At 44.3% G+C, this 14988-nt stretch overlaps 1 protein-coding gene across 2 annotated transcripts in view; it reads right to left on the bottom strand.

Annotated features, from left to right (window-relative positions):
* The window catches only part of PIGG (phosphatidylinositol glycan anchor biosynthesis class G), a 220892-nt gene that overhangs the window by 99089 nt on the left and 106815 nt on the right, over positions 1–14988 (bottom strand). For both annotated transcript variants that reach the window (XM_019555121.1, XM_019555122.1), the window contains exon 6: positions 4504–4721. In XM_019555121.1, coding sequence (XP_019410666.1) covers positions 4504–4721 — 218 coding nt within the window. The remainder of the gene's footprint in view (positions 1–4503; positions 4722–14988) is intronic.

The following is a 14988-nucleotide window of genomic DNA, read 5'->3' as shown; positions in this document are numbered from 1 at the left end:
ATGGGCAAGTATATGAAGTATACAGCAGGGTATTTGGACTGGTGTAGATTACTCTTCCACCTTTGAGAAGCTTTGCTATGGGAGGCACCTCCTTGCCCCCAGCGGTTGGGACAAACAGGGTACCAAGAGCAGCCCCCAGGGAGCCCACACCACTGCCTGTCCCTCATTGGTAGCAGCCTGAGCCTGATGCTAAGACAGCAGCAGTAGCAGCTGTCACTCACATGAGGTGAGCCCAGGAAGGTAAGACTCCTCTTTCCCCCCTCCCCACCCCACTCTCCTGTAGTCAGCATAATCCCCACTTGGGTGGGGACCCAAGTGCTGAAAGAACTTGTGATACCTCTGCAGGATTGGATTAAAGAGTATCCATTAAGTATTCACATAAAAATAGAGGACATTATTTCTATTCACTGGTACTAGTACATATAATTTATAGAAAAACCTTTAAAGTAGGTGTTACAGACCACACCAGGCAGCTGTATGTCAAGTTTAACTGCAGAATTAAGAACATACTGCCATTTGTTAGTCTTTTTGAGGTTACATACATACTGTTGCACAAAGGACTAGATCCTGCTAGTTGTCTGTGTACAGAGTTTCCACTGCAAAAATATGGTATGATGCATGAAGTAGCTTTCAAGAACATTAAAGGGGCAGGAAATGTTCTAGTATATTTTACATATAACTTGTTCCCTTCCTTCCTTTCTGTTTTGTTATTCTGATTTCTTGGTTTTATTTTTTTAACAGTATATGAACTCCTTGAGTAAAGCAGTGAGCAACTGGCAAAATACGGACCAACCCATGCATGGTATGGGCAGAATTGTAAGTGTCCACTCACAAAATTGAGTTAGCGGAGTTGAACTCTAACCAATACAATTTCTGCTACTCCAGCACAACACTGATGAGCAGAAAAAAGAAGCTCATGCCAAAATATAAGATGGTCTGAAATGTGCAGAAACTGTATTAGGAGTAGAGTGAAATCAAATTTGTTGGGTTTTTAAGGCAAAACTTAACACAAAAGTAAGTGCACTACACCACTGTACCACATATCCCATCTCTTCTCCTTATTTTTAATAAATTGGTACAATCAGCTAACATTTATATTGTAACTAGCCAATTGTCCATCAAGAATGATGGGGGGGCAGAGAGAGAGAGAGAGACACCCATGTCTGGCCCCTGCTCCCCCCCACCTGTGCTTCGGGTCTCGTCGTGCTCCCCTGCTCCCCCCAAGTCTGGGCCCCTTTCACCCCACCACCAAGCTTCAGGTCCAGGCCTATTCACCCATCCCCCTGCCTCCCCTCCCCACTCTCCCAGCTGTTGGCAAGGCCCAGCAGCGGCGGCACCAGCAGCGGGGCACCATCACCATGCCCCCACCTCCCCCTCCCTGTTGGCTTTTATTGTAGCCCAGCAACAGTGGCACACTCCCTGCCATCATGGCAGGCAAAGACAGAGTCCTGCGTTCAGCCCTGCCCCTGCTTCTCATCCAGTCACGGGAGAGGGCAAATGGGCCCACTCCCCCCACCCTCACCCCTGCCGCTTCAGGCCTGGGGCCATTTCCTCCCCTGCTTTGGGGCTGTACTTGCGGCACAGCAGCGGCAGTGGGGTACCGGAACCTCTTCCCACCACCCCACTCTCCTCCCTCCCCCTCCCTGCCGGCTTTTGTCAGAGCCCGGCAGCTCCGCATCCCCCCATGGCTGGCCCCGCCCCCGGTTCTCATGCAGTTGGGGATGGGGAGGGAATAGGTCCGCTCCCCCCCTGCTTCATCGCCGCCACCTGCAATAGCCCCCCACCTGACTCCATCCCCTGTGTCCCTGCCATCATGACAGCACTCAGCCACATCGTCTCCTGTCTGAACACTCTTGGAGCACTCTCATTGGTTGTTTCAGTCAGCCAATCAGACAGCAAATAAAGCATTATGAACAGATAGACTAAAGCTTTTATAATATTAGAATTCTTATATAATAAAGGGCTTTGTCTGCCTGCCTGTCTGTCAGTCACACTCTTGGAGCACTCTGATTGGTTGGTGAAACAACCAAAGTGTGGAGCACTGCTATGACGGTGGGGACCAGGGGAGCAAGGCATGGGGGTGGCAGCGCTCCCCCCATGCCCAGCCCTCCCCATCCCCCATCGTTCTTGACGGGCAATTGGTTAGTATGCTTATAATTCCCAGTTAGACATAAAGACACTAACATATCTCTGTAAATCCTACCTTTTTTGTACAACTGATGCAGTATTTTACCCCTATTCCAAGAATAAGTATATGTTAGGTTACAAGCAAACACTGACAATCCCTTGTCTGATTAATCCTTCCTAGTCCACTCCCTGAGTAGTCCTTCCTAGAAGCAGCTCCAAGGATTGCATGCTCTGCTATAAAGGAAATATATGGAGTATGTCCAGGCAAGCATGTACGTGCGTTACCTCAAGGGCAAATAGAAGTGCTACATATTTGTGCCACTGATACTTCTCCACAAGGAATGTCCTTGCATGCACGCTCTGGCACAGGACAAATTGCCCTGGGTGGTATAGGGAAGGCTGGGACTAGCACCTGGGCACCAACAACCTTACCTATAATCCTGGGGGCCTCCTGGAGCTGCAGCAGCAGCGATCTTGCCACATGCAGCCTGTCTGGAAACGACTGTGGCTCCAGTTGGCCAGGCTCCAGTTTTGAGCAGCACATGCTGCTGCCATGCGCACTACCCTACTTTTTTTCTCCATGAGCTTTTTTGCTGCTGGCATTTCCTGGTATCTAAATTTAGCTTCATGCTGCAAAAATGCAGTGCAGACAACGAAATCATATGCATAGGATGCATTCTGTGGCACTTCAAAGGCTTTGAGGTGCCGCAAAGAGCACGTGAAAGCTCATGTGGATGCATCCATTATGTTTAGGAGGCATCTGATTGATTCAGTGATGTACAACTTCTAATTAGCCTTAGACCACACACCTCACAGGCTACACCAGCAGGGGCTCCACTAGAGGGTGCCACAGCCCCCAAACTGCATAATATGGACAGATGGATGGGCACTCCCCTACACTGTTGCACCAAGTGCACAGGCAGGCAGGTGCTTCGTCACCCTGTCGCATTGCACAGGGGTGCTTCCCTATTCTGATGTACCACGTGGCAAGCAGGTGCTCCTTCACCCCACTGCACTGTGTACAGCTGGGCATTCCCCAACTCTGCTGCACTGTGCACACGTGCTGGTAGGAGCTCCCCTATCCTGTTGCACCACATGCATGGGAGCAGGCATCACATGCGTATTCCCATGTTGCACCACATGTATGTTGCACCAAATGTGTGCTCTCATGAAGCACAGCACCCCACTTCACCTTCTGCTTCCTCTAGGTTCTCCTACGGCACCATGCCACAAAGCCACTTGAGGCTGCCAGGTTACAAGCACCACAGGCTGTGCTGTGCTGTGCCATGTTATCTCCGCCCCCTGGGGCTGGGTCAGACAGCAAGGCTGCATCATGGGGTCATGACCTCTGATACAGTCAGAATGACAGGGGCAGTGGCAGCTTGGTGAGAGCCTGGTGGCACCTATTTGAAGCTGAGGCAGGCACATATTAAGCCCTCACTGGTGAGCAGTTCAGCAGCCTGGCTTCACTAATGAAGACCAATTACTATTAACCTCTGAAACACCAAAACAAAATAATTACTTCCCTCCAATAAATGTTTTTTTGAAAACACGTTGATAGCATGCATTCCCCCTTTTGGAGTGTAAACACCCCTTAAGCATAAAATACTATATGATAACATGCTACAACATTTCACTCAAACTATATATCATTTGCAAAGACTTCAGTGAGGCCAAATATTTCAGCATTCACTGTGCCAAAGGTAGAAAGCAGGAGAGACCATGGCATTAAAGAACAAGGAATCACAGGTGATCCTAGGCAGGACACCAACCTCCTTTCTTCTTTGAAACTAGATAATAATTAATCTCCTGCTTCAGAATTCCTTGGACACATCTTTATATCTATTGCCTTTAACTATAATTGTAATATGCGTCCCTGAAGTGAGCAGAAATGGGAGAAGGGACAGGATTTAGAGAGACTTAGGCCTTCAAACACAAAACAATGCTCCTAAATCTAATCATTTGTCTGGAAGGTTTTAGTGCATTGATATAATGAGATATGAACTTATTATCATCAGGAACCAGTATAGGCATATCTGTCAATGTGCATGTTTAAATAGACCAACTCTCTTCAATGAGTAATATAAAACTAATAGATGAAGGAATAGTTCTAGCACATCTGCATGTGCCCTGTAAATATTGAAGTTACAGAGAATAAACTAACAGCTAAAACTTCCTTAAATTTAGTGCACAAAATAATTCTGTTGTTAAAAATATTCATGTTTTCTCTTTCAAGGAGAAAATAAGTCAATACTTACTTTCTCAAAAAACACCAGTCTGCAATATTACTGAGTACCAAGCCCGTATTATGTAAACAAAACACAACAACTTAACCTTTCTGTTCTTGCCTTTTCATAGAAATTCATGGATTCATACCTCCAGAATTATTGTAGCCCCTACCATCATTGAATACATATCATATTGTGCCACTTGTTTGCTGAGCGAAGAACTCAGGATCTTCAGAGCCTCTAAGTATTGTTTAAGGACCTTTTTGCCAAGGTTTAAGAGTACTTCTGAATTATTTCCTTCTAGGTAGAGCCTGATCCAATTTCCATGGGATTTTTCTGCTACCTTAAAATGCTCAAATCCAGGATCTAGTAAAAAAAAAAAAAAAAATAAACACAGGTGAAATAATCAATATGTAAAGGAGACAATATCACAGTCCTTGACAATATTTTTAAAACTTCCAAGGAGAATATAAGAAAACTTTGCTGTAGGGAAACAGAAATGAATTTCATACAGACAAAATGACAGAAAATCTCTTAACAGCCAAGCAATTGTCTAATCAGCTGCTTAGCCAAAATAAAAGTGATTAATCTCAAAATAAGCAAACTGTGAAGACTCTCATAAGGAAAAATAGGTATTTCATTTTAGTATGTTTACCTTCTTTGAAAAACTTTCCAAAATAGCATGTATATGCTGTCAGACACATGCTGTCATATGTTTTCCATTAAAATCAATAAATTATTTAAGCTACCTACATATTATGTTAGCCTGGATACTGTTATAGTGGTAGGTTCTCTTTTGGGAACATTTACCTCCAACTTCTCTGCTTACACACATTTTTCTCCCTAAAGTAATGTGGTATTAATACACTGGGTTCTAGTTTACATGATAACATTACCTACATTGCCCCCCCTCCTCCATTTTTCTGTCTCTCTCTAGCTCAGGGGCCAGCAACATTTTGGGGCAGAGTGCTATAAACACCCACAGCTTCTACTTAGATGTTGGCATGCCAAGGGCAGATGGTGAGGGAGCCACAGGAGGCCCAAATCCTGTTGTGGCATCACAGCCTACGCCCCTTCCCCACTGTCTGCCCCATGGCATGCATGTACCTGTCACCAACAATGAGCTGGGTCAGGGCTTTGCAGGCCCCAATGCAGCTGCTTGAAGCCTCCCCGCCACCTTCAGCAAGCAGCCCTGAGGCATGGGCACCCAGCAAAATGCCTTTGCGTGCCACACACTGAACATCTGCCAGGGACTGCCAACTCCTCCTCTAGCTTATTCTAAATTCTTTTTGAAATATATAGCGTACTATCGGTGTTATTGGTAGAAATGAATGTGTTTGAAAGAGAGAACCAACACACAATGGTTAATCATAGAACAAGCAGGCCAAGGCAATACCTTTCAATAAGTACTGGACATGGCAACACTGACATTAACGCTACATGGAACCCTGAAGAATATTCTATAACATGCTTTTATATCAGCTCCTCTTGGTATTAATAAAACTCATAAAATTATGGCATTAACACAGGAATGTGGCCGTATAATTTTTTTTCACTGCATCCTATTCATAGAATTTCAGAAAAAAGCCGCAAAACATTTTTAAAAATTTAATTTCATCAAGTGAATTTATAAATTACTGTATTTACCCAAATCCAAGATAACCCTGAATTTAAGATACCCCCCCATAATTAGATTCTATACACGACAAATTTATAACTGTTATAATTTTCCATGTATAGAATCTAATTAGTGGAGAATAATCTTAAATTAACGCCCCCACACACACTACGTGCAGGTGGTGGAGGGACAGGCAATGAGGCAGGCCACTGGGGGACAGGCAGTGAAGAATGTAGTGAGAGGGCATGTAGTAGGGCAGCAGAGTGTGGGGGAGACAAAAAGGGGGCAGGTGGTGGGGGGCAGGCACCCATGCTTCTACCCCACACCTGACTCTTCCCCCGCCTCCCCCAATTTATCTTTGCTCTGCTACCAGGAGGCTCCATCCCTGCTGCAGCCTGGAGCATGAAGCACATCTCCCACATCTCTGGTCCCCCCGTAGCAGCACAGAGCTAATTTCCCTGCTCCAGGGCCAGGCTGGGGCTATGCTCCATGCTCCAGGTTGCAATGCAGATGGAACCTGTTGGTGTTAGTGCAAAGGTCAGTGGGAGTGGGAGGTGGCACATAAGTCAGGCAGGATGGGGGGAATGGAGGAAGGGAGATGAGGGAAAGATGGGAGAGGCAGGGGCTCCAGGCTGTGGAGAAGCAGGAGAGGGCAGGCAGCAGCTGTGTTAGGTTAAGGACAGCTACTATACAGAAACTTGTGGCAGAAGAAAAACTGATAGGTTGAACTATGTATAGCAGCAGCACGACTTTAAGATTCCAAGAAAGGCTAGAAAAAAAATGGCCATGTTAAAAAAAAACCTCCCACACTTCTCTGAAGCAGTGAAGTACCAAAGTCCCACCTGCATATCCGCACAGATGCCAAGCTAGTTCTCTTTTTTTCTTTCAAGAAGAAGCTGCTTCATAAATATCAGATGCTTAACAGTAAAAAGATTTAAGTATATAATATTTTGGTAGAAATCTGGACATGCACTTTCTGGTTGCTATCAATGGAAGCCCTATATTTTATACTAGTCTTTAGCTAAAACATTTTAGTGTCCAATTATCAGGAAAAATATTCAAACTTTCAATGTGTAAGGATATTGTAAAAGTGAGATTAAAGAGGAAAAGCCAGACAAAAAAGTATAGTGTTAAGAAATTAAGGCATGGGAGAATGCAAGAAGAGACAAGGGCCATATCCTGAGATCCAGACTTCATATACACAGCATACCAACTCAGATGGATTAGTGACAACATGGCTTTTTACATAATTCTTGTGTCCCACATGCTGGTGTGGCTAGTTGCTATTCTGGGCTCCATCTTCTTATGTTGGCTGCCCATGGCCAGAAATGTGCTAGATGCTCTGAACACACCCCCTTTCCCTAATCCGACTCTTTGTTGTACCAGGGGCCATGAAACCTGCAAAAACCTAGGGTCTTCTTCCTAACCTGAAATCCTCCTGTAACCCTGTAAACCAAACTATTACGTTATGATAGAGGAAGACAAAAGCACGTTTTAGCAGGACAAAATCACAATCTAGAAAATAAAGATAGAAAGCACTACAGGAAAATACCATATTTACTCAAATCCAAGATTACTTTGTATTTAAGAAACCCCCCCAATAACTAGATGCTATATATGAGAAATTTAAGATTTACTATAATTTTCCAGGTATATACTCTAATTATTTGTCTCCCCTCACTACTGCTACAATGAGAAAAGCAGCAGCATGCAGTGAGGGGGAGTTATGTTGGGGAGGCAAAGCAGGTTAAACCTCTTGTCTTCTGCCCCCTACACTACTTCTTCCCCCTGCAGTCTGCCTGCCCCCCTGCTGCAGTGCAGGCACCTGATGCCACCCATGCCCCTGGTACCTGCTCCCCACAGCCTTTGCCCCTTCCCCCACCTCTATCCCTGCCCCACCCTTTCCCATAGCCTCTACTCCTCTCACCACCTACTTACTGTAAGACATGGCTCTGGCTCCATTCTCTACCAGGGCCAGAGCTGCACTACTGCCGATTGGCCAGACAGGGGATGGAGTTTTGACATGCTCCATGTCCCTGGAGGGAATGGGAATGGAGCTGGAGCTGGAGCTGACAGTAAAGTAGGAGTGAAGAGACTACTCCTATTTTATGTATCTTCTTCATTTTGTCCATGTGAACTGTAAGCGGTTGGGCCTGAGGCTGTCTGAGACCATGATTTAAAGTACCTGATACAATCTCTCTTGGGGCCTACAGACACTACTGTAATACAATGAAAAGGGTCCTTTCTATTTCAGGTGGGTTGCTCTGAATTGCATGGGAAAACAAGTCTATCCATGCTGGCCAGCATGCCAAGTCCTCAGGTAAAAGTATCTTTTTTTTCCTACGCTCAGTGTACTTTCTTCTCCTGCAACAAATCTCTCTGATACATTCAAAGGGAGGGAGATATGAATACAAGTATTCTTCACTATTCACAAAGACAAATTGAGCTTTCCCATAAAGAAGGGAAATACGTCATTACAAGGTGCATCTTGCTCAGGGTCCTCAAGAAGAGTTGAGATTCTGGGGACAGCCATTATCAAATACCATAATTTCTTACATACAACATGCACCTTTCCTCCCCAAATCAGCTCCCCAAAAATTGGGTGTGTTTTTTAAGTGGGGAAGCTATTTTCTTCCCTGAAAAAAAAAGCAAGCCTGGAGACACTGTGCATGCCATGCAGCTGCCAATACAGCAGAGTCCTGTGTTAACTTTCTCAAAGTCACGGCTGAGCACTGTAGCTTATGCCCAAAGCAGGAAGTAAGCTGCTGGTAGTATCTCGATGAGGCTTATGATGTGGAAACAGCAATTTATGGGAAGTTATATAAAGAACTACTTAAAGAACTAACAAGCCACTTCTACATGGGATGCTTACTGCACAGTAGCTCATTAATAGCACATAACAGCATCACTGGGCATGAACCATGAAGGGATCCTACTGCACAGTAGTAATGAGCTATTGCACAGTAAGCATCACTAGACAACCGTGCCAGGACACTACTGTGCAGTAACGCCAGTTACTGCACAATCATTTAGTACTTGGTTATGCAAGTACTAAATGACTGCTCAGTAACAACTACACAGCAGGCAGCTCGTGTAGACACACCAACAGTCTTGTTACTGCTCTTACAAGGGTCTGGGGTCTAACCTTGTGTGATGTAGAGTAAATCCTTTTGGAAACTCAGTGTCCAGGATGTGTAGCAACCAAGCAGTCTGAGGAAGCAGCTGGCAGCAGAAACTGCTTGGTGCCCACACTTCTTAGATGCTCTATGGGTATCTAGTCACTTGCTCTTGGGTGGAGGAGGGGGTCCTTTAATTAGAATGACTCTCACCGCTCTAAACAAAAACCCCACAGCTTCATGCATATTCAGCATCCTGCGCTTCAAAACGGCAGTGGGGGCACTTTAACTAAAGTTTGTTTGACAAGCCTTAATTAAAGCACTCCCACCACCATTTTGAAACACAGGGACACTGAATACACGTCGCATGGAGGCTGCTGGAGTGTGTTAATTAGCTTGCTCCACCAGACTCAGTTAATTGAGCCTCCTCTGATGTGTTAATTAGCACACATTGCAGCAGAGGTCTGTTATGTGCCCAAGTGCCCTACATTCTCAGGAGGACTTACTGTATGGCATAGTCAGCCATAACTCTGGAAAAAAATTTCCCCTACATTCTGCCTTCCAAAAACAAGGTGTGTATTTTATTTGAGGGGATGTTGCATGCAAGAAAATATGGTATTAGAAAGTGAAGTTTGGCTTCCTTTCAAAGGTTTAGGGAAGAAAACTTGTGGGTGGATCATTTAATTAACTGAACCTTGGAGATAACTTTAGGCAAGAACTTCAAAAGAGGCCATAGTTAGCACATCCTTGTAAACTATTATATAAAGTGGACTTGTAATAGGGGTTTGGATCTCCTTTATCCTTTTATCTGAGGTTACTAAAATAAGCATTCTTCATGGACAGCTGGTACAAACAGCATGTTGACAGAGGTTCAAAGGAACACCCCTAAAACCCATTCATTCCAAGGCACCAAAGCTTCTCTAACTCAGCGAGTCTCAACTAGGGTGCTGTGGCACCTTGAGTTGCCTTGAGATCTTCTCAAGGGTTCTACAGGGTGCCACATAATGTGGCGCTGTTAGGTGTGCAACACGATTCACAAGATAAATCCAAAATCAAATAGGAATCTGTAACATTAAAAAACAATCTGACCTGTTGTGGCCTTTCTAAGTTCTCGACAACAGAAATTTTGCTCTGATATTTTTCGGCAGTCAAAAAATGAGTCAAAGATAAAAGCTGACATTTTCTGAGGGGTGTGCCTCAAGTCTAAAAAAGTTGAGAATAACTGCTCTAAATCAGAGTGACATGAGGCCCTTTTAAGGACACTGCACAATGCTGTGTAATATTAGCATTGTTAGGTATGTAAACACTTCCATAAGATAAACTAAGAGATTTGAAATAGAAATCCAGAGCATCAAAAACATTCTGACCTGTTGTTATTTATCTGAGTTCTTTGCAACAGAATAATTGCCTTGTTCTTCAATAATCAAAAAAACAAGCAAAAACTAAAAGATGGTCTTTTTCAAGGGGTGGCTCAAGTTTAAAAAGGTTAAGAACCAATGTTCTAACTGATGGGAAGACATAAGTTCTGTAAGAAACGTAGCAACTGTTGAGCAAAAGAGGACAATGCTGCCTTCAGATGGTGGGAAGATGAGTAGCCACAGAAACCAGGTACGCTCCCTCAGAGCTGTAGACCAGAATATTTAGTGTGGCAACCAATGGTACTGGGTAAGGTAACTATCCATTATCCAAAGAACTTCCTCCTCTGATGCATAAATTATTCCTGTTGAGTCCAAAACATGCTTGCAGCAGAAAAAAACCAGGGGATATCACCCAACCAACTTTTCTGCCATCAGATGGAGAGATGTCAAGTCTGGGTGCAAAAGCTGGTCTTCTGTTTCAGGGAACAGCAAACAATGGCCCACAGACTCTTTGGATCTGGCCGACAAAGCTATGGCTTCTTCCACTCTGACTCTGCACCCTCTGCTGATCTCTCGGCCCTCTGACTCAGCTTGTTCTTAAGACCATGCTCTCAGATTGATCTCCTGGCTTCCTGACTTAGCTTGTCCCTAGATTCTGCTCAAGCTCCTAACTGTCGTTGACATCTCAATCCCCAAGCAGACCCAGACCTGGCCATCCATGACCTGGCATGACAGATTCCAATTAACAATTCAAATTAAGAACAAGAAAATAAAATAATTATAGACTCCACAAGGTAATTAAACCTAAATGTGTACAAAGTAAACAAACATGAAAAAATGTAAAAACAATATCCACCAATCCATATTCCTTAAAATCTTAGCACTTCACTTCACTACAGCTTTTTAAAGTCCAAGTAAATCATACCTCCTTCCAACTTCACCATGAAGGTCTCCAAGTAAAAATATAAAAGGGCATAGCAACATAACAATATCCCACCTCAGTACTTTATTGCCATCTCTTCAAACACTTCACAGCAGAAGCCATGGTATCGTTTTAATGTCTTTGGTAGCTTCAGGTAATTTATTGCTTAAAGGTTCCTGCAGTGTTTGCAGCAATAGCAGTCAAACTTGGAGGTCTTTTTCCTTGCCGTGTACATTTTACATCTGCCTTAAAGGCAATTTTCAGAACCTTCAACATTTACAAAACTGAGAAATTAATTCATGCATTTTAAGGCATTCTCTCTTTAAGAGTACAAATTATTTTCGTCAAGCTTATTCTGGCAATTGCAACGCACTAGGATTTCCAGTGCATTTCCTCAGAATTGGATGCCCCTAAGTACATTAAGGAGCTTATGTGAAAAGCTTAATACACAGCAATCATTATAGACAGATGCGAGTCACTAGGAACCAAGAAGTGTATTTTCATTCTGAAGAGTGGGTATGTAAAGTAGCACTCACTTATACAGCCCATCAGCTCCTTGTACATAGTCTCTTGCAACAGTTTACTTTAGGCACAGAATTTTTTTAACACTTTGTCTTACTGCTGTGAGGCCAGCAGAGAGACAGCCAGCAGAGAGGTCTAAATTCTATTCCTTTTTGTAGACCAATTACATTATTTGATAAGTTTACTAATTACAGTTGTGCAATCTTAACAAAGACAAGATGTAAAAGTGATGGGTCCTTTAACTGGAAGGAGTACCTCAAGTGAATAAAGTATTAGCCAGCCAGGAAAAGTACTGTGGGTTCTAGATCAGATTGCTCCGGGTGAGATCTCCTGGTGACAAGGTCCATCTTGTTTCCCCATCTTAAGTGGATCCTGAGGGAAGGAGTTCCTCAGCCTCTGCAATATACCACTAGGCCCAAGCCCTGCAAAGCCCCAACACACCATCTGAGCACTGGTCCATTTCCAAGCTCCATGAATATCTGAGGGCATGCTCTTAGAATGTTTTAAATGCAGTTTAACCCTGAAGCAGACAGACTTACAAGCCTGCTAAACCAGTTTAAAATCACCTTGAATGGTTTAAGTGTACCCTGGAAAACCAAATACTATTTTGAACCTGCTCACCATGAACCAGTGTAGTGTTATGTGTGGACACCGAGCACTCCATAACAGAAACTGATCAGTCCTTCAGGAATCCGACACTGCTCCTCAAGCCCACACATACTGCTGCACAGCTGGTTGATCTGGTACACAACCAGAACTCTGCTGCCCCCCCCCTCACCTTTTCTGTTTTTGTTGGCACTTTATTATTAATGAGCTCCCTTACACTGCTTGTTCAATAAAAGCTATCTAATTGCCAGCTGTGTCCTTACTCCCTACTCAACCACAGCCCATTATCATGACCCCTCCTCCAGCCCCTGGCAATGAAAAAACATGGGTCCAAGTACTTCCAACCCACCCCAAGCAGACTTTGGTCATTTGTAGGCTACTGTAGTTTACTGAACTCATGTCTAGGAGAAACAGCAAAGCAGAAATGTGAAAATGCGATAGGGCACCCAACTCACAGAAGCTCCCAAAACATGGGTGTAAGTACTGTTCTCTGTTTACTCACTGCCATGCATGCTGGACTGGGTGCTAACTTCCACCCTGGATGTCAGAGCCACAGCACTTTACACCCCACCCCACAAACAAGTATCTACATACATTTCTAAAGAAGGCTAAAATCTATAATAATAATAGGCTTAGTCTGTCTGTCCAGAGCACAATGCTTACTAAAACAACCAATCAGAGCGCTCCAGGCAGAAAAAATAACCACATTATTATTATAGATTCTGAGGCAATTCAAACAGATATGGAGGAAGCACCCCCCCACACACACACCCCTGGCACGGAGCAGGCAGACTCCACCAAAATAAAAGAAAAAAAAGTGGTGAGGAGCTCAATCTTTTTTTTTTTTTTTTTTACCCAGAGCCTGCCCACCTCTCCTGCAGCCAGGAAGCAAGCTGTGGGTGGTCCATGAGTTGTGGGGGACCTGGTCCTTCCCTCCGCAGTGGTGGCATCCCCTGAGGCTGCCCAGGCCCCCAGAACACAGATGGGTGCTGCCCAGGGGGTGCTGCCGCCATGGAGGGAAGCACCAGTATCCCCTGTAGCTCAGGGGCTGCATGACCACTGGCACCTCACTCCCTGGCTGTGGGAGATGCAAGCAGGCTCTGGGAGGGGAAAAAAAAAAGATCAGGCCCCTCTCACTTCCCCCCCCCACAGCAGAGCCTGCCTGCACGAGCTGCTGCTGGGTTGTGCAGCCCCTGACCTGCCGAACAGCCTGGTGCTTCCCTCTGCAGCGGTGGTGCCCCCCAGGGCTGCCCGGGAAAGGTGCTACCTGCATGGGTGCAGCCCCATCTTGCAGGCAGCCCCTACTGAATCTAATGGCGTACAGAGTGCTGGAAGCCCAGGCATGCTTGGGGAAGCTTGGGCTTGGCAGGCTTCCAGAGCTCCATTCACTGTCCCCGCCACCTTCCCACTGCCTGGGACCACCTGGGAACAGGCTGGCTGCCCCAGGAAGGTGGCAGAAGGGCGGCTAGTTGTGCTGGCAGCCAGAGAAGATGGTGCGGATGGTGCACAGGGCACTGGAAGTCCACCAGGCCTCAGCTTCCCCAAGCTTCCAGCACCCCATGCAGAGTCCCTGCAGCCTTCTCTGGATAGGACCCTCGTAAGACGTGAGGAATATCACTACAACATGTTACATAGCAAACTAAAATACATGGGATATGTTATAGTTTACTTCATAACAAAGGATGTGTTTTAGTTTGCTACATAAAAAAGTTATTTAAACCAAAATGTGCCGCCGATCATGTACACTGTTATGAAATTTAATCGTAACATGCCGCCAAATGTATACTGTTAATGCAATTAAATTTCTAAAAATTAAACCACTAAAAGGATCAATTTCCTCACGTGTACAAGGGCCCTTAGTCACATGTACAAAGGCCCTCTTACCCTATGGCTATAAACAAGTCACAAGGTCAGACTTTTGACAAAACATGTATTTATATTCCTAAGCTTGTGTTTACACATGGACAGCTTTATGTAGCCTTTTTGAGGGGGAAAAGTTTTGATTCTCTTAAAATATTTGGTCAAAGGATAACTAAAAATCCTATATTTAAATAAATACTTTTGTAAGCAAATGCTTTGCAGGTTTCAACTACTAGTATTATATTGTTTAATTTGTTTTAAAAAATTAAAAATAAAGGTAATTAATTTTGCATAATTTTGAGTTTTTCTGTACATAATTCCCTGCGGTGTTACTAAATGGATTAGCCTATTCTTCTGCTACACTTCTGTTTTATAGGGTGCTTGTACATGGCATGGCATTTAATCCTTGTTAGTTTAATAAGCTTTAAAAATTTTAAACTGGGTTAATTTGGTGCACCGGGTTTGTGTTTGCACACCACAGGCTTTCAAATAATTAAGTCCTGTGTGCAATTCCCCACAAATTCCAGCAGGGGGAACCAAATATCAATATACCCCCCATAAGGTCTTTCCTAATGAATTACAGCAGTTGGTGCATGCCAGGTCATGTTCACACCAAAACCCTACCACTTGC

Source organism: Crocodylus porosus, unplaced genomic scaffold, assembly GCF_001723895.1.
Source record: "Crocodylus porosus isolate Cpor-Errol unplaced genomic scaffold, CroPor_comp1, whole genome shotgun sequence".
NCBI classification, from domain to species: Eukaryota; Metazoa; Chordata; order Crocodylia; family Crocodylidae; genus Crocodylus; species Crocodylus porosus.
The sequence above is the reverse complement of the archived record's forward strand: the minus strand, read 5'-3'. Positions and strand labels throughout refer to the sequence as shown.